A 25,295-nucleotide genomic window follows, 5' to 3' on the forward strand; every position below is an offset into this window, starting at 1 on the left:
GACAGGTTTGCACAAAGACCTATCACCACATACGTGAATAGTTATAAACTATTCCTATTATTAGTATAACTTACAAATTCATCACGTGGGAAGTGATAACCGTGTTGCGTTTGCACGAACGATCAACGTCGACACAATGCTACGCAAGATTCACATCTCAATGGAAGTTAACAACGGGAGCGAGGCAGTGAGATAAATAATGAGCGACTCGATTCCAATATCTCTACGATATAGCGTCTCTCCCAGCTCAGATGTTCCTTTGAAGTCGGCGCCAGTTTCACAAATATAACGCAGACCGAGCGAGTCTCCGTAAGATTATTATTATTTTTGATATCAGAAATCATTTTCCTAAGGAAACTTTTAATAGATATAACCGTAGAATTATTTTCGTTTGTATAGATCAATTCGATTTTTGTTTATTACATATATAAAATATTGTAATAAATAATAATAATACCAGCCTGTAAATATCCCTCTGCTGGGCATAGGACTCTGATTCCTTTGAGAAAAAGGTTAGGAGCATATTCTGGTTAAATGGATGGAATCACATCTGCCAGGATTTCTTTTAAATTAGACACATGCAGGTTTCCTCACGATACTCCTTCACAGCCGAGCTCCAGATGAATTATAAACAGAAATTTAGCACATGAAAATTCAGTGTTGCTTGCCTGGGTTTAAACCCGCATTCAGCGGTTAAGATGTATGCGTTCTGAATACTGGTCCTTCTCGGTTCTTTATAAATTATTATTGAAATCAAATAAAATCAGAACCTAATACATGTATATTGTTACGTTTTTTTTAAATTTGTGTATGTGTGAGTTATGTAAAACGATATATGTAGTTACACATGTATGCGGGCGGTTCAGCGCGGGGTGCTAGCCGCGGGCTGTTTGCGCGCCGTGTTTGCCGCGTGGCCCGCTATTTGCACACCTAACAACACATTCGCACGTCTCCGAATATTAATACGAGTTTTATTAAATGTTCCGTTGCCTGTGCGCTGTTTGATCTAGACGTGTTCAATATTGGCATTCGGGTCGAGCATTTATTTTGGCTCTTGGCTGAAGGTGAACCCAAGAATTGTAGTCAACTGTGACGAATTCTCTATCAACGTATATATATATCAAAACAGCTAGACGCCTTCATCTTAGATTTAGAATCAAGAGCAAATATATTTTATGACCAAAGAATAAATTATTTTGCAATTGCACAAACCTTTCAGATGACGTCTTGTATATAACATTGCACAAAAATGGCTTACTTTAGTGACCAGAGTTACAAAATAACATTAAAAAATGAAACTTCCAAAAAAAATTCCACCAACATTTGTACGCATTGCTAATGAAATTATGAAAGATAAATATTAATAATTACTTTTGAATTGTGTCGGTTTTTTCAAAATAGGTATTTTCGTTGAAATCACAAGCCCTGATTCAATGTGTGGTCACACGCCCGCATGGCCCCCGAGCGACCGCGTAACCGCAAGCACTGAGCGCTCTACCGCGTGTACTATATCTTTGCTTTATAGTTAGAACCTACAGGTCAAAGAACTATTGGCCTTTAAGTGTCATACATAGTTTAAGTTTAGTAACAGTCAGAGAATGGGCACTATACCTTGGTAACCTTTGAGCTTTAACTAAAAAAATATATTTAATAACAATTTTCAAATTATAAGTTCTGAAATATTTAAAACAATAATTTACTATGTTTATATGTTGATGCAGCATATTATTTTAAAGCTGAACTATTTACTAGTCCTACTGAATAATGAAGGACAAAATTATTTGCATTTAAATTTATGGATAAAATAATGTCATACTGGCAGACTAATTAATAATGACTACTTAAAAAAAAAACTTGTCAAAATATTTAAAAGCCTTCGAATTTTAAACGGCTCTTCCCTAAATTCCCAACTGTCATCAAATACGTCATAACGGATGATACAAACAGCGGCGGGACAAACGGCAGGGGATGACAGGAGCCAGGGGAGTGACCGCAGGGGACGGATGCGGAGAACTTTATCTTCCAAAGAGAAATGATCAAATTATCGTTTCGTATTTCGATGTGTCTGTCCCCTTTGTTTAACGTACGACGTCAAATGTATGGACGCATATTATATGATGTTACAGAATAAAATTTAAATCGTATGGAAATATGAAAAATAATATAGGGCTTTATAAATATGTCTGATGTCTTGTAGTGTAATTAATTTTTAATTTGTATTGTTTGTAAGATTTGCGTATAATAATTTCAAGACAAAACTAATGTCATCTGACGCGCATTCTTAATATAATAAATAAGATTGTCATGTAAATTAAAATTTATATTTTTTTTTTAAATATTCATTTCACCGAATCGATTTCTTTCCCCCAATTTAATCTACTACTATATGCAGAATTATAAAGTATTTATCTTTTATCCAATGATAATATTGTTGGCTGAATAAGTCGCACTAGACAATTTTTTAATAATTAATAATGATATAATCTGTGCATTAATATACGAAATTAGTAGCAGAGCGCGTGACATAATTAATGTCATTTCACGACTCGCCTCTGGCCACACATGACCACGAAACGTATTCATTAAATGTAACATACAACATATTCTTCTCACACAGACAAAACAATATGTGAGTGAAGCAGACTATATATAACACAGACGAACCAATACGAGACGTCAAAAGTGATACAAATCAAAGGGGTTATAACATATTTGTTTCTATTGGTTTTAACGGCTTCACTTTTTAAATTTCGAACACAATAGACTGTGACATTATTTTAATAAATATACTGCATGCAATCGACAAATATTTTTTTTAAATTATTGAAAAGAAACAAAGGAAAATTGACGTGCAGCCTAACTTCGTTTTTCTAATGTTGATATCTTTAAAATTAAAATAGATGATCTTTCGTAAGGTTTTATATTTTTTAATGACTCATTATCGATATCAAACGGTTTTTTTTAACAAAAAGTATTTATTGAACAATCTGACCGTGAAGGTTTTTGTGACGTATAAAAAATTCGAATCCGTTAAGAAGCGGATTTCCAACAACGTGATTCGTATTTCCCATGGAAGCATATCAACAATCTACCATGAAGTAGCCAAATACAGGCTCAGCGGGGGAAAGATAATAGCGCGATACTCTGTTAGTATTCAGTTCAAAGCGGGCAGCAAGTGAGGCGTGGGACGGATGACATCTCGTGAACAGCAGTGACGGCGTCGAGTCTTGTTGCTCGTCTCTGGGTCATAGGGTTGTCAATCACGCAACTAATTCACGGAAATTCGAATGCGAAGTTCATTTTTAAATTTAGAACTTTAATTATTTCTTAAAAGATAATGTCCTGATAGGAGAAGAAACGGGAAACTAATCTCACGCACGCACACTTATACATTTGCAAGTAAATTTTAAAAAATCACACACGCACACATTGGTATGTCCGCAAAGTATATTCAAATCTGCGAATACATTTTATGTATCTTGAATGAAAATGTTATTATATTTATGCTTTATTCCAAATGATTATTAGTGTACAAAGCAATCGCGGCAATCAGATATTTATAATATGACTTATTTGCATCAATTCATTGCAATAATGATAACACAACAAAACCCTTGCCCAAACAGTAAAACTTAAATAAAATAGTCATAGTAGTATTTTCAAGGCAATAGAAAATAAATGGTGTATATTTCTTTAAAAGATAAAGCTTAATAAGGTAAAAAATAATACAGTGAAATTTAATCAATAAATAAAGAAACTATTGAAAATTATAATTCTTAAACTTTTAATATTTAATCTAGATTTATTAAATTAAACGTTAAACAAAATTGAGCTTTGTTGCTTATAAAAAAATATACTATAACTTATAATTTATAGCCTGTGACAGCCCTGGTAACGGGGCAACAGGGGGCGCGGTGGGAGGGCGGAAGTGTCGTGCGTGCGATTTAATTCCATCGCCTCGCCTGGGACGGCGACTTGAGTGTACTTGAGCGATAGGGACGTACTGGGGTATCGATAACTTTTATTTCGTTTTGTATCTTTTTTATTTAAATAAGTTTAACTGTCAACACGATACAGTTTCGTTATAAATGAGGAATTATTTAACAATGACGTGAACTGAATTCCTGAAATAACTCTACAGCTTTTGGAAAAATATTTATATGTCAATTATACATGTCTCATACGTTTTCAAAATTAGTAACTCCATTCATTACTATCTAAACAACAGTTACATATCAGTTTTAACAAATTTTATTTTATATACTTTCAACATTTTTTACCAGGATAATTTAATATATATACTTGATATTAAGCTTGTATTTGTTACGATTGATTTGTTTATGTATTTCTTAAATCTATATTATAAAGTGGAATATTAATAATATCTTTTCGATATTTATTATGTCTGGTACATCACTCGTGAAAGCTAGAAGCGACGGCGGCCGACACAACGGCTGCTCGTAAAATTGCGAGCCCAGGTGATTCTGTCGGCGGCGCTCCACACATACACAGCCTGCTGACATGGACCTAGGGTTGGCAATTATATATAAATTCTTTAAGAATATATATTTTTTTATTAAAATATATATTCAATCTTAAACGTTTACTGCACTTATTTAAATTAAAATTTATTATCCCTGTAACACATATTTATTGGTAACTATACAAAAACTGATACTTTTTTATCTACTTAAAGATAACCTCAATGAATGTTTTGTTTTAGAACACACTAACAGTAATACTGTGTCTAGAAAAATAATTTTCTTATTTATTACATAAAAAAATAAGAAAACTTTGTCTATTTTATCTACTTACAGATACTATTCAATACCTTAACACAACCCAAATAACTCTTTGCTTTTCTCCTATCTATAAATTGTCTGAATTTACTCCTCTATAAAAACATATATATAAAATAAAATGATAATGATTTATGTCCTATTAATTCAATAAAATCCGTATCTGTGGCAACCCTAAGGCAACTGGTAAATATGGCATCCGCCTCCTACTTAGTGCCCGAGGTGGGAGCGTCGTGAAACTTCTGCTCTCCGGGTCTCAACGCCTATCGGATAAATAACCTCGCTATTTTATGTTCCACAGTCACTGCTTTTGTGTACGAAATATTATAAAAAAGATCGCCTGCAACTCTAGAAATATGACATACGTGAAACTCTACGTCAAACTTTGCATTTACATACTCATCGAATCCAAAGAGATTCCAAATTCAAATGATATTATTCAATTTTTCATTTAAACGAAGGAGTGAATTGCACTTTTTTTTGATAATGGCAAACACCCGACTGCTATCGGTCGAAAGAACGACACTTATATCCAGCCACATATGTCCCGGAATCTTTTCAAGCCACATATTTAATTTAAGGACACCTAGATTGTATGAGTCTTCAAATATACAATAACACATAGTCAGGATTCAGGACATCTATATCGCCACAATTATATGTTACGATTAATTAATCCATCAAAATAGAAATATTGAAAATAGAAGTATTTAATTAAATGTAAATTAACCCATAGGTATATTCAGCAATTCTAAAAAACAGAACCGCCATTTTTATTGCGGAGTTTATCCTACTTGTAAATAAAAAAAACGAATCCTATATCATTTGATGTAGCATATTCTAGAGAGAACTATAATTGATCATACGGTGTTAGTCAGATTAATTAAGGTCTTTCCTTTCATAATCTGATTTAGATTCTAGACCTGCCAACGGTTTCAGTGACGTCATTATATATATATATAAGTACATAAAGTAAATTATAACCTCTAAGAATGCACCGGCTATTCTAGCCTGGATATTTTGTATAGCAATACTTTTGTATTACTATATTTCAGTTCGAATTATGGCCAAGTCAGTATATCTATAGACCCATAGGACATAGCTCATTCCAAGATTGAGCCTTAATCTACTTGTTGCACCATTAAATCTATAAAAAAAAAATCGGCTAGTAAAGACAGATATTGTAAGAAAATATGAGTTTTTTTGGTGACGGCTACACCTCGCAAAGGAAACTTAAAGGTACATGTTACTTTTTAAAAATGAAGCAGTAACTACTAATCATACATTGTTAACTATAACAAAATTAATTTAAAACCATAAGAATAAAGGTATACTGAATATTTTTTAATTATTCTACACGAAATGATCTAAACCAAAGATTAAATCAAAACTTGATTTCAATTCAGTAGCCAAACAGATCAGTTCCACATAATAAAAGCTATTTATTACACTCATAAAAAGGCTTTAAAAATAAGGTTGTATGTTATTTTATAGGTTAGTTTTTTCGAAAAAAGAAAAAGACCTCTTTTGTGTGCATAATCCTTTTTTAACAATGATATGATGATAATGTGAATAAATTACAATTATTTAATACTTTAGGTTAAAAAATTCATCAACATGATTTTGTGCAGTACAAGGTTTTTTTAGAATAAATTTAAGTGTGTCTAATAAAATTTGCTATATGTTCCACCTTTCAGCATTAGAACAGCGTGGTGGACAGCTCCCAGTCTTCGCCTCAAGAAAAAGTGAAATCTTAGCCCACATGTGGACATATACATTTGTTACGTAACTTTTACTTTTTCTGTAATGTATTGTAACATCCAACCTCAACTTATCAACTAATACTCGCTGGGAGGAAGGCGATCTTTCCTGTTAACAGATATTTTTCAAACTGTAAATCAGCGCTAATACCCGGTAGGGTGACAAGGATCATAAGAAGTATTTCGTAATCGTAAATCGTAAACTTTCTGATTATATAAATGATAATATTTCAACATCCTAAGGTACTATAATTTAGGTTACTAAAAATATTTATTTACTTATTCAATTTTGTAGACCTTAAAAGGACTAAAGATAAACGTCGCCCATTTTTCCGACTTATTTGACATTTCTGACGTTGACATTTACGGTTTAGCACTAAATGAGTTACCAGATAAGAAACATTAAATAAGTTCACTTACTTTACTTTATAAAAACGATTTCTTCTGATCCAAGAAACTCAAAGCTGACATTGAATCAAGTTTACAAACCACATAGATTATTGTAAAACGATATTACTTGGGTTAAAATTGTCCTGTTTTTTACATGCGTCGTGGTTGTACTACAGAGGAAAAAAGTGGAGTTTGCCCTTCCGTCTGAATGAGGCGTCTCCTCGACTTCGAGTCGAGACGCATTGTTCTAGTGGCGCCGAGTAGCGACGCAGAATAATAGCTGAGCTGCATATTCCACGATTTCGTATTTTTTAAGTTTTTTAGCAATTTCATTTTTCATTTGATAAGTAATTAAAATTTTCCTTTTTATGTCACTCGGATGATAAATCTTTTGGTAATAAAAATAAATAAGGCTGGCTTGGCACTTGCCTGCTAAACATAAGATTACTGTTAGCCAAATTGATAAAATATTTAAAAATACTGCGAAATCTTTTATGCAAGAGAGACAAAATAAAAGCCAGAAATAACAAAACCTCATAAGTTGATTCTAAGAATTCAAAACAAATTTGGTGAAAAATAAAAAAGGAGGATCCGATCCGCCACAACCTTCGTTGGACGACATTTATTGAGGCGCGGTACCGGGGCATCATAAATTAGAGGGTAGCGGTCGGTCAGTAATTGCATGGAAGCGCGGAGTGTGGCGCCGGGCGAGGGCGTGTTGATTACGTGTTAGCGCACGCGATGTTTGTAATATTGTTATTATAAAACTCCTTATGTATTCTGTACTCCTAATAATAAGGTGCTCTATGACTTTGTTGCTTGATATATTAAAAAAAAAGATTGGCTACGAATTTTAAAATAGTGTGTAATTTAATTATATCGATATCTTAATTTTCAACTTATAAAAAGGGGTTGATATTTTCCGTAATGTGTATCAAATAAAAAATACATCAAACAGATTTATACGTAAGACGTTGGCTATTTGTATCTTGGAAAAGGCCATAAAACTACTCCACAATTCACGGCCATAAAAACGACCGCATCGGTACAACACCATAAACAGGGCGAATAAAGATATTTTCCCACAGAAACGAATCGTAACTTTCTATGGAATAAATTTAAGCACCTGTGGTTATAAAACTATTCATCGCAATTCGTGGGTTCATTTGCTGACATCGTTTTAGGTTCATACAACCTTTAAGGTTTCTCACTATAGAAGTCAGCGCCTATGTTTCTCTGTACAAATTTTAACATATGTAATCTGAACATAAAGTAAGTAGTTATTTAAGTAGTTAGAGTATTAATCTACAAAACATTATACTTATGTCATGTTACGCGTTATTGCATACTTTTTTTCATAATTTATATGTAGTGGAAATTCCTCAAAATTAAAATGAAAACAACTACTTATATATAAGGGATTTATGGCAATTTGATAATTCGACCGAATTTCCAATCATTTTTTGCAAAATCAAGTGAACATATAACACAGTTTTCTGCGATGTATATCTGAAATATACTGACGTAGACGTAAGTAATATCCATAATCCTTATAGATGTAACTATTATCCACACCATGGCAACCCCAAAATTACAGAACCTAACTTGATAACAAGGTATGAGCACTTATCGTAGCAGCCCGGAATGAATCAATCAATCAAGGGGGGGTGACGGTAATGAGGGGTGCTAAGAGAGGGGGCTGGGTGATTTGGCCCAGGATTGTAACTAAGTCTTAGCTTATACTTGTCTTTTCGCTGTACGTTATTTTTAGGGTATGGTTTCTTGAGAAGTTGCTCTCTTTAATTAAATTCGACTTTAACTTATTTATTTATGCAACAATTTTTGATCCTTGTCCATTAGGTAAACGACCTTGCGTTGTTTAATAAATTTCATATAATATGTTTTTATTATGACAGTTTTCGTATGTTCTTTACAAAACACCTCCAACCGGAAAGCAGTAAATTATGAGAACAAAAAAATTAAGCAGATTTTTAACGAAACGATAATTATTACCGGCTTGCCTCTATATAAGGTTATTTAGTGAATTTCCATTTCAACCATAAACTAACATTTCTCGTATCGACCTACAATAGCAAGGCATGTTGCATTAATTTTCTAAACCAGTTAGATTCTGGATACAGATAACCTACATGAAATATCTCATTAATACGGCGAGTAACCAGTTGTTTGCTGAATACTTCAACATGTGTATAACGCATGTGCATGTATCAAAGGACAAAGCTTAATAACCAGATTTTTGGAGGTTCAAATATTACTCATTAATCTGAACAGACGAGGCGCGCTGATTGCTCCGCCCCCTCATTTAATGAACGAAAATGAATGGAAATTGGTTCGAAGTTTTTCAGTCTATGTTTTATCAGCAAATGTTGATCCAATATCAGGAGTTTATCTACATTTTGAGTTAAATGAATCTTAACTATTATTTGTGTCATGCTGAGAATCACTTTATATCAAAGATATTGTGGACATTTTCATATGAAAAAATATTAAAAATATAAAATCATGGAGTGGGAGCTCTTTGACGACAACAACGATGTTTTAGACCTAACGTATTATTTGACGTACACCTTCTACATTGTCACATACAAGGTGGCTTTTTTGTAGCTAAAATTTAACGAAACTTTTTAATGCGTATTATGTAAGATAGGCAGATGTGCATATGGAACACCTGATGATAAGTTATAATGGACATTGAACCTTTAAGAAATATTAATCATTGGTTACATTACCCAATGCGTTACTAACCTTGGCAACTAAAACTTTACATCATTTGTGATTTTAATTACAATGGCTCATTCACACTTCAATGCAAAACACTACATTAATGAGTTTTACATTTGACATTACCCCGACGGTCTTGGAAAATGTCCTACTACCAAGTATATTTCATTGTCTTAATTGAAAATAATTATAATTATTTATAAAACTAATTGCACCAATTTCGTAACCGTATTCTAATATGTAATATCGGTCGACAGGCGTATAAATTCCGTAACAAAAGATACGCGACACACCTACACATTACACTAATTCCAACGCACCTTAATATCCAGTTCCTACCAACTATTTGTGTTGTGAGAGTTTTAGAATAAGCTATTGAGAGAAGCCAGGACAAGTAACAAGGGACAACTTGGAACTACTCGTTTATTGGAATGAACACTTCATTGTGTTCTAAATAAAGTTCACCGACACTTATTCTTATTCGTAACGGATCCAACCTTGCTTAGTTTAACTTATTATTCCCCGGTACATATTTTTGGGTTACAAGAAAATTTACACCATGCAAGGATTTTTTGCAAGACAGAAAAAGACAGATTGCGGGCATTCTGTACACTCACTTTCGTACACTCGATAAATTGTGTAAATGCTATATTTTTTTCTTTGCATATCACGTAATGATTCTTACAAACTTCAATTACGTACTTAGTTGTACATAGTATATTTATTCGACGAAATAAACCATCTGGAAAAAAATGTTTTTGAGATTGCAAATATAGATCAAGTAAAAATATTTAATAATGTATTGTTAAAACAGGAAAAAGTTATAGTCAAGCTGAAAAGTTCACTCCATAAAAACAGCTCTGTTATCATCGATCAAATAAACAATGTCCCGGAACGTCGAGACTCTGGATTAGGGGGATAAGTGGTCGGAAAAATTAGGGGGAGCGTGTCGACGATTAAACGTCTTCTCACCGAGGCACAAACTTGCGTTCGAACTTTGATGCTAGAAGTATATTTATGTTTAACTTATATACTCAAACTTTGACGGGAGAAATAACCCCTGTAAATGCTGTACTAAAATATTGGTCAAATATTTTATCGTATATAGGTATAACATGAACCTACCTTAGTCTGTTATACGATAAGTATGATTTATTAACAGCCTATCTATTCTTTATTATTTTCAATTTCATTTGTTTTAAAACAACAAAAGTCTGAACGAAAAAAAAAATCTATTTAAAAATGATGTCTGCAGTGCACCTAAAACGGTCTTCCTAATCGTCCGCGGTCGTTGTGAAATTCTCTTGTATTTTGACAAAACTTTGCAGCTTTTAATATTAAAATATTTTTATCTTGAATTTTTTCGTAAAAAATATCGAAGACTTGTTAACCCGACTCCTACAAAGATCGGATTTTGCTCGCTCGTTCTTGTTAATGAAAAGACGAATTGAATGAACAGAATATTAATAATTTACTACGTACTTCACAGTATCTACGAGCATTGTAAAGTTATATTATAGTAATAATAGCGACGATACAAATCGAACGGAGAATCCGTTTTACACCGGCTATCAATCAAACACCTACTTGGTAATGTCCTCAATTTATACCACACTTGGGTAGCTACGTGTTAGAACATTTCACTGCTAATGGTGTATACCGTCATTATAACTAAATTATATAGCAGCGACGACGCTAGCGCTACTCGCTGACGTTCATGCTCTCCTAGTATTCGAGGCGAACACGGAATCGTACTTTGTATCATGGGTACGAAGTAGTATTTTTTGGATAACATCATCGGTCATCCATCCACTCGGTCTATATAACAAAGTTTCAATGTGTTGTTGTTTATATGGAAAATATGATTAGCCTAAAAAAAAGTTGAAACCGATTGATTTTCAAAAAAACGATTTCGAACAATCAATCTTCTTATCAATCAATTATTTTATGATTTTGTTAAGGTATCAATCGGATAGAGTAGTTCGCGGTATCCCATCTTTGTTTCAACTGTTTATTTATTTTGTATCTTCTGAATCCTACCTAATTTATCTTATCTTATCTGGGGTTTAGAGACTTTTAACACTTACGTCTTTGTATGTTTCAAACACGCGAAAATGATACCAGGCGATCATAACTCATAAGAGATCGCGCGTCATTACTACACATTGAATAATGTGAGACGTTATGTGAGATGACTTATATGAACTGTGAGAAACGAAGCTATCTCTTTTCCTCTCAGATCTTGTCAATAATGTAAACAAACATAATAAGTAATATTAAAAAGTCAGCGAACTTGCATTTTAATAATATGAAAATCATGAAAACTATTTGAACACTTGTCGCTGTTAAAATTTTATCTGCATGAAATTCGATGTATTATATATACATTATGAATGTGGTCTGAGATCGGTATACAGATCTGACACAAAAATTACGAGATTTGGGGAAAAAAAATGACCAGGAGGAGCAAAAAGCTACTTAATTAGCTAATATGCTAGGTGTCCTAAAGAGAAACATCACGTAATATATTAGTATAGGTTTACATAAAATACTTAATAATGTTAATCCGATGCTTAGTAGTACGAATTTGCTTCTTTAATATCACGAATAATATTTTTAGCGTAACGATGAGTTAAAAATATTTAATATTTATTTTCCGTATCAGATTAGTCGGTTTTATAAAACGCTGCATCTCGTACTACGGATAATAAATACGCAATAATAAATGTTATAAAATCTCGACCGCCTCGGCCGCTGTGTCCAGAAGCGACCCGTCCCGCGAACTTGCACGTATGTCCCGCTTTATATCGCGTCCGACATCAACAAATGTGTCTTGAGACAAGGTTGGTAGTTACAGGGTATTTAAATGAAATTGTAGTCTACCAATGCTTTTTCTCCATTATCTATAAAACTAAACATTAACTATACAGGTGATTCGAATACCATTGACCTCATGGTAGAGCTATGTGAAATACCGTTGAAATAAATAGTAGGTACCACCTACCAAAGCATGATTAATATTTCTTATAATTCCGATGTTTATAGTATACTAATTTATTTAATAATTGATAATAATCAGTTAAGTTTATAACGTATAAAGAACTGGACAAAGTACTTTTCTATATAAAATAAATTCCCAGTCTCATTTTTATAATTATTTTATTAGAATAGTGCCAGCCCTACTGTCGGGCGGTGGCAGGCACGGCGTGACATGGGGATCAGTCGACTCGGCCCGTCGTCGCGTGCTGTCGACCGGCGGTATACTGCGACCGACGCACTTGCATCATTTATTTTTTATTTCAAATATTACTTATTAAATAAGACTTATTATAAAACAGAATATAGTTATGTAAAATAACAATAAAATAAGTCCATAACTTTTAAGATCAAAATAAATCGATATATTATTTAATGAAACAAATTCTAATCTAAGTTTCAGCATTAACCCGCCGTTATTATGCCTTATACGCTATTTGTTTTATAATTTAATGATTGTTTTTATCACTTACGGCTTACTGATGATAAAAATTTCAAAAAGATGTTTTACCTGCAACAAAAAAATATGTTAAGTATGATTATGTATTGCTCACTTTCATGCTCAAATCGTGTTTTTTTAATATAATTGTTAGTTCGTAACTCTATATATGATGATAAATATACGGAGCGTTCATGAACATATGAGAAGTATGTACCTACAGCTCAGCGCAATATCGAGCGAGGCGAGCATCACGACAGGATACGGGCCGCGTTATCGCGCCCCCGCGGTGAGCACGTCACCTTGTCACCGAGCGCTTTAATGGCTTGCCGAGTACGTCGTTCGGGACGTTTTGATGCTTCAAATTTTTTAGTTAAAATATTCTCACTTGATCTAAAATACTACTCATATTTTTATAACTCTTTATATCGTCTTAGATTTTCTAAAAAAATAGTTATATATGTAGTTCGATGAGCTTATTTTGAAAGATACATATATCTAATTTATATTGAAAACTACACATAAGTATTCCAGTTTGTACATAGATTTAACTATAATTATAAATATGAACATATAAAAAACTTGGGTATGATATTCATAGAGATATAAATACTAATAGATTAAGCTGTGACCCAGATAAATGATGATGTTTGCAAAAACTAACTTTAATCTTATATAAGATATTAAAATTCATCATTAAAGAGAAATATAGATGCAAAAAAGGAATCAATGGATATTCATCCCCGCAAGGTGAGTATCATTAGACCGATCCTGCTCTGCGTTAGTTCACCGCAATATGCTGTTGAAAAAAGCCGGCTTGTGGGTTGCATAAAAAATGTCTGGCCTGGCGGCGGGTCGCTAACGCCGCCTCTAATGACGGCACACTCGCCGCGCTCGTTTCCTGCATAGGGTCGCAAATGATTTTATTTATTGGAATAATTTTACTTCTAGAATATATAAGACTTTATGGTTTAATGATAGTTAAATCGTTCAGTTATAAGCACACGATACAAGTATAATTAGTCTTTCTAAATATCATGATTACGAGTTTAACTGTATTAATAATTTAATTCATTAACCTTATAATATATAAAAGATTTGATTAACTAAGATTTTAATATCTGAATATAAATTATAATTTATAAATTTCTAGTAATTTATTTAATATGTTAACTTGCATAAAAATACATTCTATTTAATATTCCAGTTAAAAATTAAATAATAATAAAAGAAATGAGATATGTATTTTGAAAGTATTAAAACAAAGGCGGCGTAGGCGTTTTATGTCACAATTACAATTGAATGCGAGGCTAGATTTAACTGAATAAAAATGCATATAATCTGCTCTAGACAGCGGCACATTTTAATTTAATAATGAATAATGACTGCTGTAAAATACTCCAACATTCCCAGCCCTGATAGCGTGGGTGCGAGCGCTCGCCTCCTACATATTTAATTTGCTCGGACTGGTTTCTGTCCGGGCGCCGCGCTACGCTTTGTGTTTCGTTATGGCTCTATCGGCTTGCGACTATAAGGCTGCTTGATTGAAGCATCGCTACTTTATTGCTTACTGTCTGTTTTGAATGCATTGCTGAAAAGTGTAGATTCATACATATTATCCTACGCTGTATTTTGTCAAAATTGATTGCGGTAACTATTTCAATTCAACTTAAATATTGTACTCGTAAAATTTTTATTCGAAATATAATAATCCAAGCCAAGAATAAAAGTCTGTCACTTAAAAGAACGTTTTCGAAATAGAGTAGAGTTACGTAGGGCGCAAAATATATAAGCCAAAAAATATAATCCCCGTCACGAACTCACTGGTTTTGCGGATTGAGCAAACCAGGATTATGTAAGGGAAAATTCTCGAGGCTTTGACGGAATAAGAGGCCTTGTTAACTTTGTCTCAGAAATTGACAAGACATTTTATTTTATATATATATACTACTGGAATATTTATAAAAAACCTCCAGTGAAAATTTCACATGTTCCCATGTAAGTTTCGTATTTTATATGAAGCGTAAGCGTAATTATATTACTTGAAGCGTAAATACTACGCAACGCAAAAATTGGAATAGCGCAAATAAATAAAGTAGAAATAATAATATATTTTGACAAGAAAACATTCACAAAACTTCCCTCGAGTGGACTTACTCATATCTTAATTCATAATTCAATACACACTTCTCTGTCGCAAAGTGCAAGTTCGCGAGAAAAAAGCTAGAGCAAGCGAACAGGGATGTGGGTGGCCCTATAGTAGTATGGGATGGGGAGCCAGGGCGTAATCCCTTATCGGTGCCGCCGACCGCGCATCGGCAATTATTATAAAGAGCCGGTGTAAACTACTGCTGTGTAAAGTTCAAACCTCTAAATTGTATGGAAAATCTAGGTAGCTACGGGTTTCGATAATGAGTTGAATTGGAGATCGTGATTTACTATGATTTTTCAGCAAATTGTTTTACATATAAAAAAAAATTTGATTTTATAATCTACATAGCTACTTGTGTTATAAAATAAAACGTTTCCAGTGATATGTAGACACGAAATATTTTGTCGACTCGTAAACTGTTACCTCAGTCTTAACAAGAATTTCTAACAGTATTGCCGAGCCAAAAAAATAGAAGATAAATGTTCAGCTTCCTTATATGCCCTATTCTCAGTCTTGGCATAAAGTCTCGCAGTATTTTAAATTCACAGAGACACATTCAGTGTTCGTTCCAAACTATATTTTACAATAATTGAATTTTATTAAACTAAAAAGTTGCCTGTAACATGTGATAAGGTATTTTTTTTAAATTGAATTACAAAAAATTGAACTAATTACACATAAATCGTTTAAATATTGGGAACATAGTTGAAGATATATTCGTCAATCAAGTTGAGACGTAAAATCGAGCCCGCATCAAATACCAAACCGCATCAAATGCTGTATACAGGATCGCGGTCGTAAGCTATGTAAGCCGTCGGCCACCACGGCAGGCCCGTTGGCTACGGGTCCCGCTGTGATGTCCACCTTTTCTAACATATAGCGGTGTCCCGCTCACGCGTAGTAACACCCGCTTTGACACGTCCCGTAACACGCGAGAGCTTAACTTAAGCCCTGAGCGAACGAATTTCATTCCACGGCTAAGGATGGTGTAAAAATTTAATAAAAACAGTAGGAACTTGTTTTTTTTTGTTTAGTAATGACCAAAAATCTTAAAATAGTAAACAATCTTATACTGCTCACAAATTAACAAACAAATAAAGCGAATAATATTTCTAGCCTTCATATAACATTTTAAAATTGACGTCATATTTAAGAATCGAACATCTGATACAAATTTGTTTAATGCCACTAATAGTTTTTAATACTATATATCATCTATGCCGTCGGCATAATTAAAACGACTATGATTTATCTTCTAGAATCACAAACATATTGTATACTTTTCGATTGATTTCGTGTAAAGATAATAAAAGTAATATGTTTGGATATGGCTTAAAACCAAACTTTAGCTGATGACCAATACATGTGGACAACATTGATTCATTCATGCAAATAATAAAATAATATTTGATTTTACAAATATACAGTACATAAGTTTTAAATACTTCTATTTTAATATTCCGTTTCACGTAACGTTAATCACGGTTCATAATACGTGCGAAGTCGGGACTGCCGCTTGTTAATAATAAAATATGCATTCTATTTAATTCATTTCCCGCGCGTCATTTCGCTCCGTGTCTCTGCAATTATGGCGGAACTTTCCAGAGTATTTTGGCGGGAATATAAACTATTACGTACAGACTATAAATGTACTATTGTTGCAATTTCATTCGGAATTTATTCGTAATGCTTATATTAAGGAGTACAGTAAAAAAAGATTTTATATTGACAAAAAAAAAAAATTTACACCGAGGTGTTTTTTTGTTTTTTTTTTTTGTCATCGTCATGCAAACGTACAAGAACATAACATATTAAAATCAAACTTATTGCTCCGATCTTAAGGTCTATTACAGTGTGATGTAATAACCTTCCTACAATGTGTAATTCTCGAATGACTAGAGAAAACCGAATCTTACATTCACAAAATACTTGCAATTTCAATTATAAACGTTTTTGATTGGTATACATGCATATTTAGATGGAATAGGCCATAGGCGTTTGTCTTCCATCTCACCTGATGGAAAGTGTAAATAAAGACGATGGTACACGCCCATCCAAAAGAAACCTGTTCACTCTACTGTTAAAGGCTCCGGAGTTCAACTTATCAGGAAAAAAAGACGCAGGCCGGTCGTTCCAAATCTTAGCGACTCTGTTCTTATTTTCTCGATTCTAAGCGAATTTATAGTGAAACACATTAAATTTTACTTTTATCCAGTTTAATTTTACTTTCAATTCTCTTTTAACAACTTTGCTACCACCAAAATATCAACCAACCCGCATTGGAGCATCGTGGTGGAATGTTCTCCAAACCTTCTCGTCAAAGGCAGATGAGGCCTTAGCCCAGCACTGGGAAATTTACACACTGTTGATAATGGCGATGACTTCGCTACAACACAAAACATTCTTTTTTAAATCCATAATAAATACATGATTTCGACCAAAGTAGTTTATTTGTCTTTGCACCTGACATTGGAATAAGCAATACTTTGTTTATTCGTCATAGTATTGAATATTATTGATTCCAATACTAACCTTATAAGATTCGACCTCGTAATGTCAAATATGCTATAACTTCGCATCACAAATTGCTCCGTCAATGTGCTCTACCAATGAACAATGTATTCATTAAGCGTGTCCCTAATCTCGCTAATGCGCTGTGACTTAAGCCATTATCTCTCCGTACCTATATCTCAACCCTTCGAACAATACAATACAATTAGATATTAAGAATACGACAGTATAGCTATAGGCACAAGGCACATTACATCTTTTTCCCAAGGTTGGAATCACATTGCCAATGTTTTGGTATAAATACCAATTCCCAACGTCTACGGAGTTGGTGATTTCATATTATCAGGTGATTCATTTGTTTGCATTTTCTTTTTTATTGTATCGATTGACGGACGAGCATATGGGCCAACTGATGGTAAGTGGTGAACATCATAGACAATGATGCTGTAAGAAATATTAACAATTCCTTACATCGTCAATGTGCCACCAACCTTGGGAATTAAGATGTTATATGTCCCTTGTGCCTGTATTTACACTGGCTCACTCACCCTTCAAATCGGAATACAACAATACTGAGTACTGTTATTTCGCGGTAATATACCTAACTTTTTAAAAATAAAAACTAATAATTTCGTTAGAAATACAGACTAGCTGTGACCTGCAATTACACTAGAAATCAATATTAATATTGTAAAAGAGAAACTAGCTCTGTCTGTCTGTCGATCTTTCACGTCCAAACCACTGAACCAAATTTGAAGAAATTTGGTATGAAGCAAACTTGAACTCAAAGAAAGAACATAGGCTATTTTTTGCCTGTATGACAACCAACATCCTACAACAAGAACGAAATCGCGGGCGACTACTAGTATTACATATTATACATTAACTATCCTGCGTTCGAAAAGCTTGGAGGAACATTTTCCAAACTTTCTCAAGGAGGACTTGGCGCAACATTGGAATACTTCTATCTTAATTCACCTCACCATGATTGTCAATGTGGTTTACAGCTGCGATCTTAACGTCCTTACTAAATAGAATATCTCAAATCAGATTAACAGCTCTTGAGATTAGTGTGTTCGATCATCGTGTAGATATACAATCCATGCATATCGGTTACGACAAGTTAATTTTGACGAGTACTAAAAGGGTATCATGTATGCCCGCCATTTTAAATACGAAAAGAAAAGAAGTAACTCATCTTTTAAAAAATGCAATGAAAATCGATCGAAAATTTCCATCAGAAATCTAACCTATATCCTTGCCAACACGTATACACAATACCCTCACACGCTTGACCAATTACAAGGGGTTTCCTCCAACTGATTAAAAATCTATCTCATCGTTACTCTGAACTTCCGGGTGACAACGTGATTCGAATTTCGAAAAATATCAAGTAATTTAAATGTTACAACCGCTTACAGATAATTTCGAATTTATTCGTAAAAAGTGCTATAGCATGGATTTATAAATTCTACATAAAAACTTTTTACTCGTATATCATCGTTACGTAGTATAAAACAAAGTCGCTGTTTGTCCCTATGTATGCTTAACCCTTTAAAATTACGCAACGTATTTTGATGCGGTTTCTTTTAGTAGATAAAGTTAGGTATTCGACAGGAGGGTTTTTGTATATAATACATAGACAATATAGTAAAGAAACACTGACAATCTTAGAACTTTCTGTGATGTCCTAAATAGAAAACTTCTGTTGAATGTTTAGTATCACCACAGCATCCCTGCGAAGCCGGGGCGGGTCGCTAGTATTTATATATGAACATTTTTTTTTAGTTTTTTAACTGAAAAATACTAAAAAACCAACAAACGTATAACTTAGGAGCGCATTTATATAGATAAGCTAACTTATTGGTAGGGCTTAGTGCAGCTCGTTGGGCCCATCCAACCATCGCTCCTAGGCGCCTCGAGCTGGAGATATATTTACACCAATATGGTCAGACATAGACCCGAGTCTACCCGAACAATGTGCATAGATCACAGGTTCGCAGGATACTCCAGACTTTTTTACATGTACTTGTACTACTTGACGGTATAGATGACGAAAATTAAAAAAAATATTTACACCGCACAATGTTCGTACAAGCAACTATTGTATGCATATATAGTATAAAGCGGCTCTTTTATACTTGTTAAATAATGTAAATATATTTCTCTGAAGTAATTATTCGTTCTGTTGATCCATAAAGCTGTATTGAAACATACAATTATATATACAGGTTTATCGTTACTATAAATTAAAGGTAAAAAACTTAAACGAGGTTGTTTATGCATATCATACATCTTAAATATGCCTCTCCGATTCCTACTACATCACACTCCTATTGCCAGATTCAGTCCGATTCCGCTCGTGTAAAAAGCAGTATATGCAAATTCTGCAGATGCCGCCATAATAAGAAGCTGTAGTAAACAGGAAAGCACTCGGAAGCGATTTTATTTCGCCATCGCGTCTCCAGCTATTCTAAGTTTACGATTACGACCACAGCTGCAAGTAAATGGGGCTGTTAAAAGCAAAATAAAATATTTGCTGACCGAAACTGATAGATATCGGCGCCGTTTAAGTGTAATGCGATACGGAAAAACTTTTTTTAATCGAATCTATTTCTACAATGAACGCTTCGCCGATGCGAAGACCTGATGGTCTTCTCATACTTTAGGAATTTAGAAAGACCGATTTTTCGGTAAAAAATGCTTGTAATTAATACTTGTTGAGTTCCCGGCAGGATATACTACATACATATATAATTGTATTTAACTAACATGACTGTATTTTTAAATGTCGAAAAAGAGTAACTACTGAGGTTTTTTCCGAAACAGTGTTGCTTCACTTAATATAGTTGTTAAATGACGATTCAAAAGTGCTTGTAAAAGCTTCCTTGAATAAAGTATATTTTGCTTTTTGATTTTTCTCTTATTTTTTTCCAATATAAAATCTACTTCATTAGTACTTCAAAAAACGGTTCCAAAATATGCTTAAAAACCGATCAAATACATTAAGTTCGTTTGAGATTCGTTCAAACAGTCTAGCGTATCGGAGGGAATGTGTTCTACATATATATAATATAGGGATGGCCTTTATTGTTAGCGAACACGCATAATCCCCTTGTAACGTTGCGTATTAGAGCCATTTTGTCAAGAGATAAAAACAGTATATGCAAATTGGCGATGCGGCACTTGCAACTAGCACAGTATATGCAAATTCAGCGAATACAGCTACAACAAAAAGCTGTAGACGTGTAATTGTGTCGAGTTTTATATTGACGCGTTTCAACCTATTTAAATTTTATTATTATAGCAGCAACTGTGACTTGGAATGACCAATTAAATTCTCGAATAGGTAGAGTTAAGTCGGCTTCAAAGCGTGCCATTTTTCCTCCGTTATTTCAGGCTATGCGTTGTACGACCTATACTGTCAAAATATTTTTATCTAGGATGACGAGTATTTGAATGATACTTTTTAAAATACGAATATGATCTTAAATTTAACAGAATATTAGCACTCATTGTGGTCAGCGATGATTGACAAACGAGCCAGTGTGTTTACAAGATTACAATAAACTTGAACTAATATAAGTTGAACGCACTACTTACTCCGCCGTTAAGAATTAACAAAGGTTTTACTCATTTTTAAATGCTCTTCCGAGCAAGTTTATCTAAACACGATAAAGGGAGAAGAAAACTTATAGAACTAGTACTTGACAACGTATTGAAATTAACACTAAATGTTGCGAAAGTTCAGCACATTCTGGTTCAAAATCATACTTATATGTTATATAGCTTTAATTTCAATTTGATATATCCCAGTCTTCTGTTAACATTACCTGAGATAGTGGAAAGAACAAGTCTTTAGTCTAATTTAATTAATCATTCGATAAGTAACTAACATGTTTGAAACAAGTCCAAATATTAGTAAGAGAAAAAAACAAGATGTTATAAAAAAATATACTTTCCTTAAACAAACCGCGTAACCAACTTGATACCAAGTATTTTTTTTTTATTTCATCATTTCTAACAAAAAAGTGTATTTTAAGAAGTTGCGTAACCCTAAAGCGTCCGCGAAGTCTTTGGAACAAGGGCGAGAACCCCGAGGGGTTGCGAAACCATACCTTTGAAAACTCTTTTTTAAAGGAAACAAATTTTGTAGCTAGCCGTCCGACTTCATCCGGGTAAAATCAAAATTCATTGTACTTCTCGATCACAGCGCCGCCTATATTGTCCAATTTAAACCACCCATGGCCATTCAACCTTTTAAAATGTCATCAAAATCGGTCCAGTAAATATATCGAATAATAAAATTCATATTTAACGATATATATGTACATATAAACAGGTATCGATTATCTTGTAATTTGGGGTATTTCGTTAATTTTAATGTTTAGCAATCATTACAATTCTTACAAATCGCGAGTCAATCATATTATTTCATAAAATAATGGATAATATCATGTTTATAAGTTTATAAGTATTGCAAATAAAACACCAAGGCACATTTATAAAATATTTATTTTGTTTAATAAATCACATTCCATTTATATAATTGTGGCACATCGAACAACAGATAAAATATACTTTTACTAATATCAAATCTATACTATAATCTATATTGAGGTATTTTTTTTCTTTTCCTCCATTACCTGCTATCACACTGAAAATAAATTCGTAAACTTCTAATATACAGAATAACTATATTTTCAATAAAACTAATACATTTTATAAAAAAAAAATATATCAAAATACTTTCGAAGTAGTAAATCGAATGCTACGTTATTATTGCAACATATTTATGTAGTTCTGAAAGGAAATAATTTTATCATACTTTCAGAAACTATTAGTTCAATTATGTAAACAATAAATATATAAAATCAAATAACCTAAACACAGCCGAACATGAAAATCTAACACCGAATCAAAGACTAGTAATATGTTTTGATGTCACATTTCATTATTATATTATTCTTTCACGTATATAAGTAATTCTGTATATAATTTGTACTTTGGCATTTCATCACTATTACATGTATAAAATCGCGGTTTATTTAACATCTATCACATTTATAGAAACATCTAAAACACATACCTACTTGGGTTTACAAGGTAGTTGCCGTTATATTCTAATTTATCTATAATAGGTATATTATAGGTATTTGGTAGCCGTAGTGTGCAATAAAATACTTTAACATATATGCCGCTATCATTCTTGGAGACATGTTTGGCACAGATTTTGTCAACGATTTGACAAGACAAATATATATTTGGATTTTTACCAAGATGAAAATCGCTATTGTCTCAGAAATAGCTTTGCAAATTGTTTGCCATGATGTATATCATAGATTTTCTTTTGTTCCATAATTTTTACTTTACTTAATTTCAAAAATCCTAAATTAAATTCTATAAGGTTTTGATGTCATAGTGTTCGAAGTTACGGCAACTACTTGAAACTCTATATTTTTATCGATATATGAGCAGTGCTACTCGTTTTTACGTCCGAAGACTTTCAACGTATTTCAAATTCATCCGCTAATCTTCCACTTCAGATCCTACACAATATTCCGTTTTCAGATCTCTATTCAAATCGTCGGGCGAATCATTTCTCATGTCCATTACACGCGATGCATAAGGGCTTTGTGAGGCCATGCTTGCTAATATACCGTTTGAAAGAGCCTGCACCGACAGCGCCTCCTGCGACGGGCCCGCGTAGCTATACTGCTGATAAACAGCCTGTATTCTCGCCGCATTCACAAGCGTTTGAATCTTTAACTGCGTGTCCAAAGCCAAGCTCAAAGGCAATTTGCGAAGTTGACTCGCAATCAATTTGCCGAACATTTCGAATTCATTCTCGTTCCCGTTCTCAGAATGCTGACTCAAATCTTGCGCTGTTTCCGACTGGTCGCTTCGGTCGTCGAAATTGCTCTTTTTTTGTTTCGCCGGCACCGGATAAATCGTTGCGAGCGATGTAGTTAGTGGCGTTGCTATACCGACAGGGGGATTAAGAAATGGAGCGGACGTCGAGGTCGGCAGGATCCCGAATGGGGACGAAGTTTGATTGAGCCCGAAGGGCGTACTCGGTCGAGGGGATGGCGTATTTAAAACGTACGGAGTTGACGATCGCGTTGAACTGCGACGTTTCCGTGGGCTCTTCTTTTCGGGCGATTTTCGTTCGCTCAAATCTTGAACGGCATCGCTGTCGTCGCTCATTGGTATTTCGAGAAGACTGTTGTCCACCTAAAACAAAGAAAGTTTCGCTACAAAGTTAGAATGTTAGAGCGCATGTCTAAACTACGTAAATAAAAGAAGCACTCACGGAGCTCGGAGTGACGATCGCCCGCAGAAACCTGTCTGCGTGCTCGAACCACGTGACGCTTGGACGGTACGCATGCGCGCCGGCCTTCCTCGCCGCGCGAATTTTCTTCAACTCGACGCTGTACGACGATCGTATGTTCTTTATCTTATTTTTCAGTTCTTTAACCGTTATATCAACTAGATTCAAGGTTTTTATTATTTCAACGTATCCTTGCTCGCGTACTTTCTTGTTTTTGTAGTTTTCGGACACTGGATTCCAGAGGTACTCGCGCTTCTCGTACTCAATTATCATTTGGATGGTGAGGTCTTCGCTCCACTTGGGATTGGCTAGTATCGCAACCATTTCGTCTATATCATTTGTATATTTTTTATTTAATTTATTGCGATAATAATTCGCGTGTTTACGAGTCGAGATACTAGGAGCGCAGAAGGGTGCGGGCGTGTCGCATGCGCGCAGCATACTAAAAGCACGTCGATGGGCCGACACCCCGCGCGGGGGGACTATTTCGGGAGTAGCCGATACGCAGCCGCGTGCTTTCAAGCGTGCTATTTCCTCTCCGCAGCGCGTCGCGGCCGAGCCGGAGTGAAATGGAAGATTTGTGACCGGCGACCGGCGACCGGAGAACGACCGGACACATTCGCACATTGATACTTATTCGGACGTCTTAGAAAGTTTGCACTATAAATAGACTGTATTTTAATATCCATCAACAAAGTCTAGATGTTCACTAGACAGATTGTCTTTATCTTTTTTAGGATTTGACAATTCATAACGATACTCGAAGTCGGCGACCAATCAAAATAAATTATATTTTTTATAATTAAGTTGAATGATATAAAAAGTCCAAAATTCGATAATTTCAACTTATGAACTAATTGCATTATATATATTGCATTATACAAAAAATATTGAGTTACGTATCTAACATTTATTTTAGTTGAACTTGTTTTATATTTTACGTAAAATCTTTTCGAAAAGAAAAAATACATCATATATAAAATATAAGTCACAATACAAACAATTATTAATTAATAATTCACCTAACACATCTGATGCTAACTATGAAATTAAGAAAAAAAAACGAAACGTGTATCACGCGTATGATCTCCTAGTACAAACAAAACAAAGAACAGTATGAAATTTCAAAATGCAA

The 25,295-nt window shown here is 33.9% G+C and overlaps 2 protein-coding genes across 7 annotated transcripts in view; both read right to left on the reverse strand.

Moving 5' to 3' along the window:
* LOC124539993 (nucleolar protein 4) overlaps window positions 1–25,295 on the reverse strand; it is a 143,940-nt gene that overhangs the window by 89,270 nt on the left and 29,375 nt on the right. The window lies entirely within an intron of this gene.
* On the reverse strand, window positions 22,394–24,619 carry LOC124539994. The gene is made up of 2 exons (XM_047117390.1): window positions 24,143–24,619; window positions 22,394–24,063 (listed from the first exon to the last, which is right to left on the reverse strand). Exons 1-2 carry the CDS (start codon window positions 24,599–24,601, stop codon window positions 23,359–23,361), a joined length of 1,164 nt encoding a protein of 387 aa, XP_046973346.1. The 5' UTR covers window positions 24,602–24,619; the 3' UTR covers window positions 22,394–23,358.

This window comes from Vanessa cardui, chromosome 24 (assembly GCF_905220365.1).
Source record: "Vanessa cardui chromosome 24, ilVanCard2.1, whole genome shotgun sequence".
Classification (NCBI taxonomy): domain Eukaryota; kingdom Metazoa; phylum Arthropoda; class Insecta; order Lepidoptera; family Nymphalidae; genus Vanessa; species Vanessa cardui.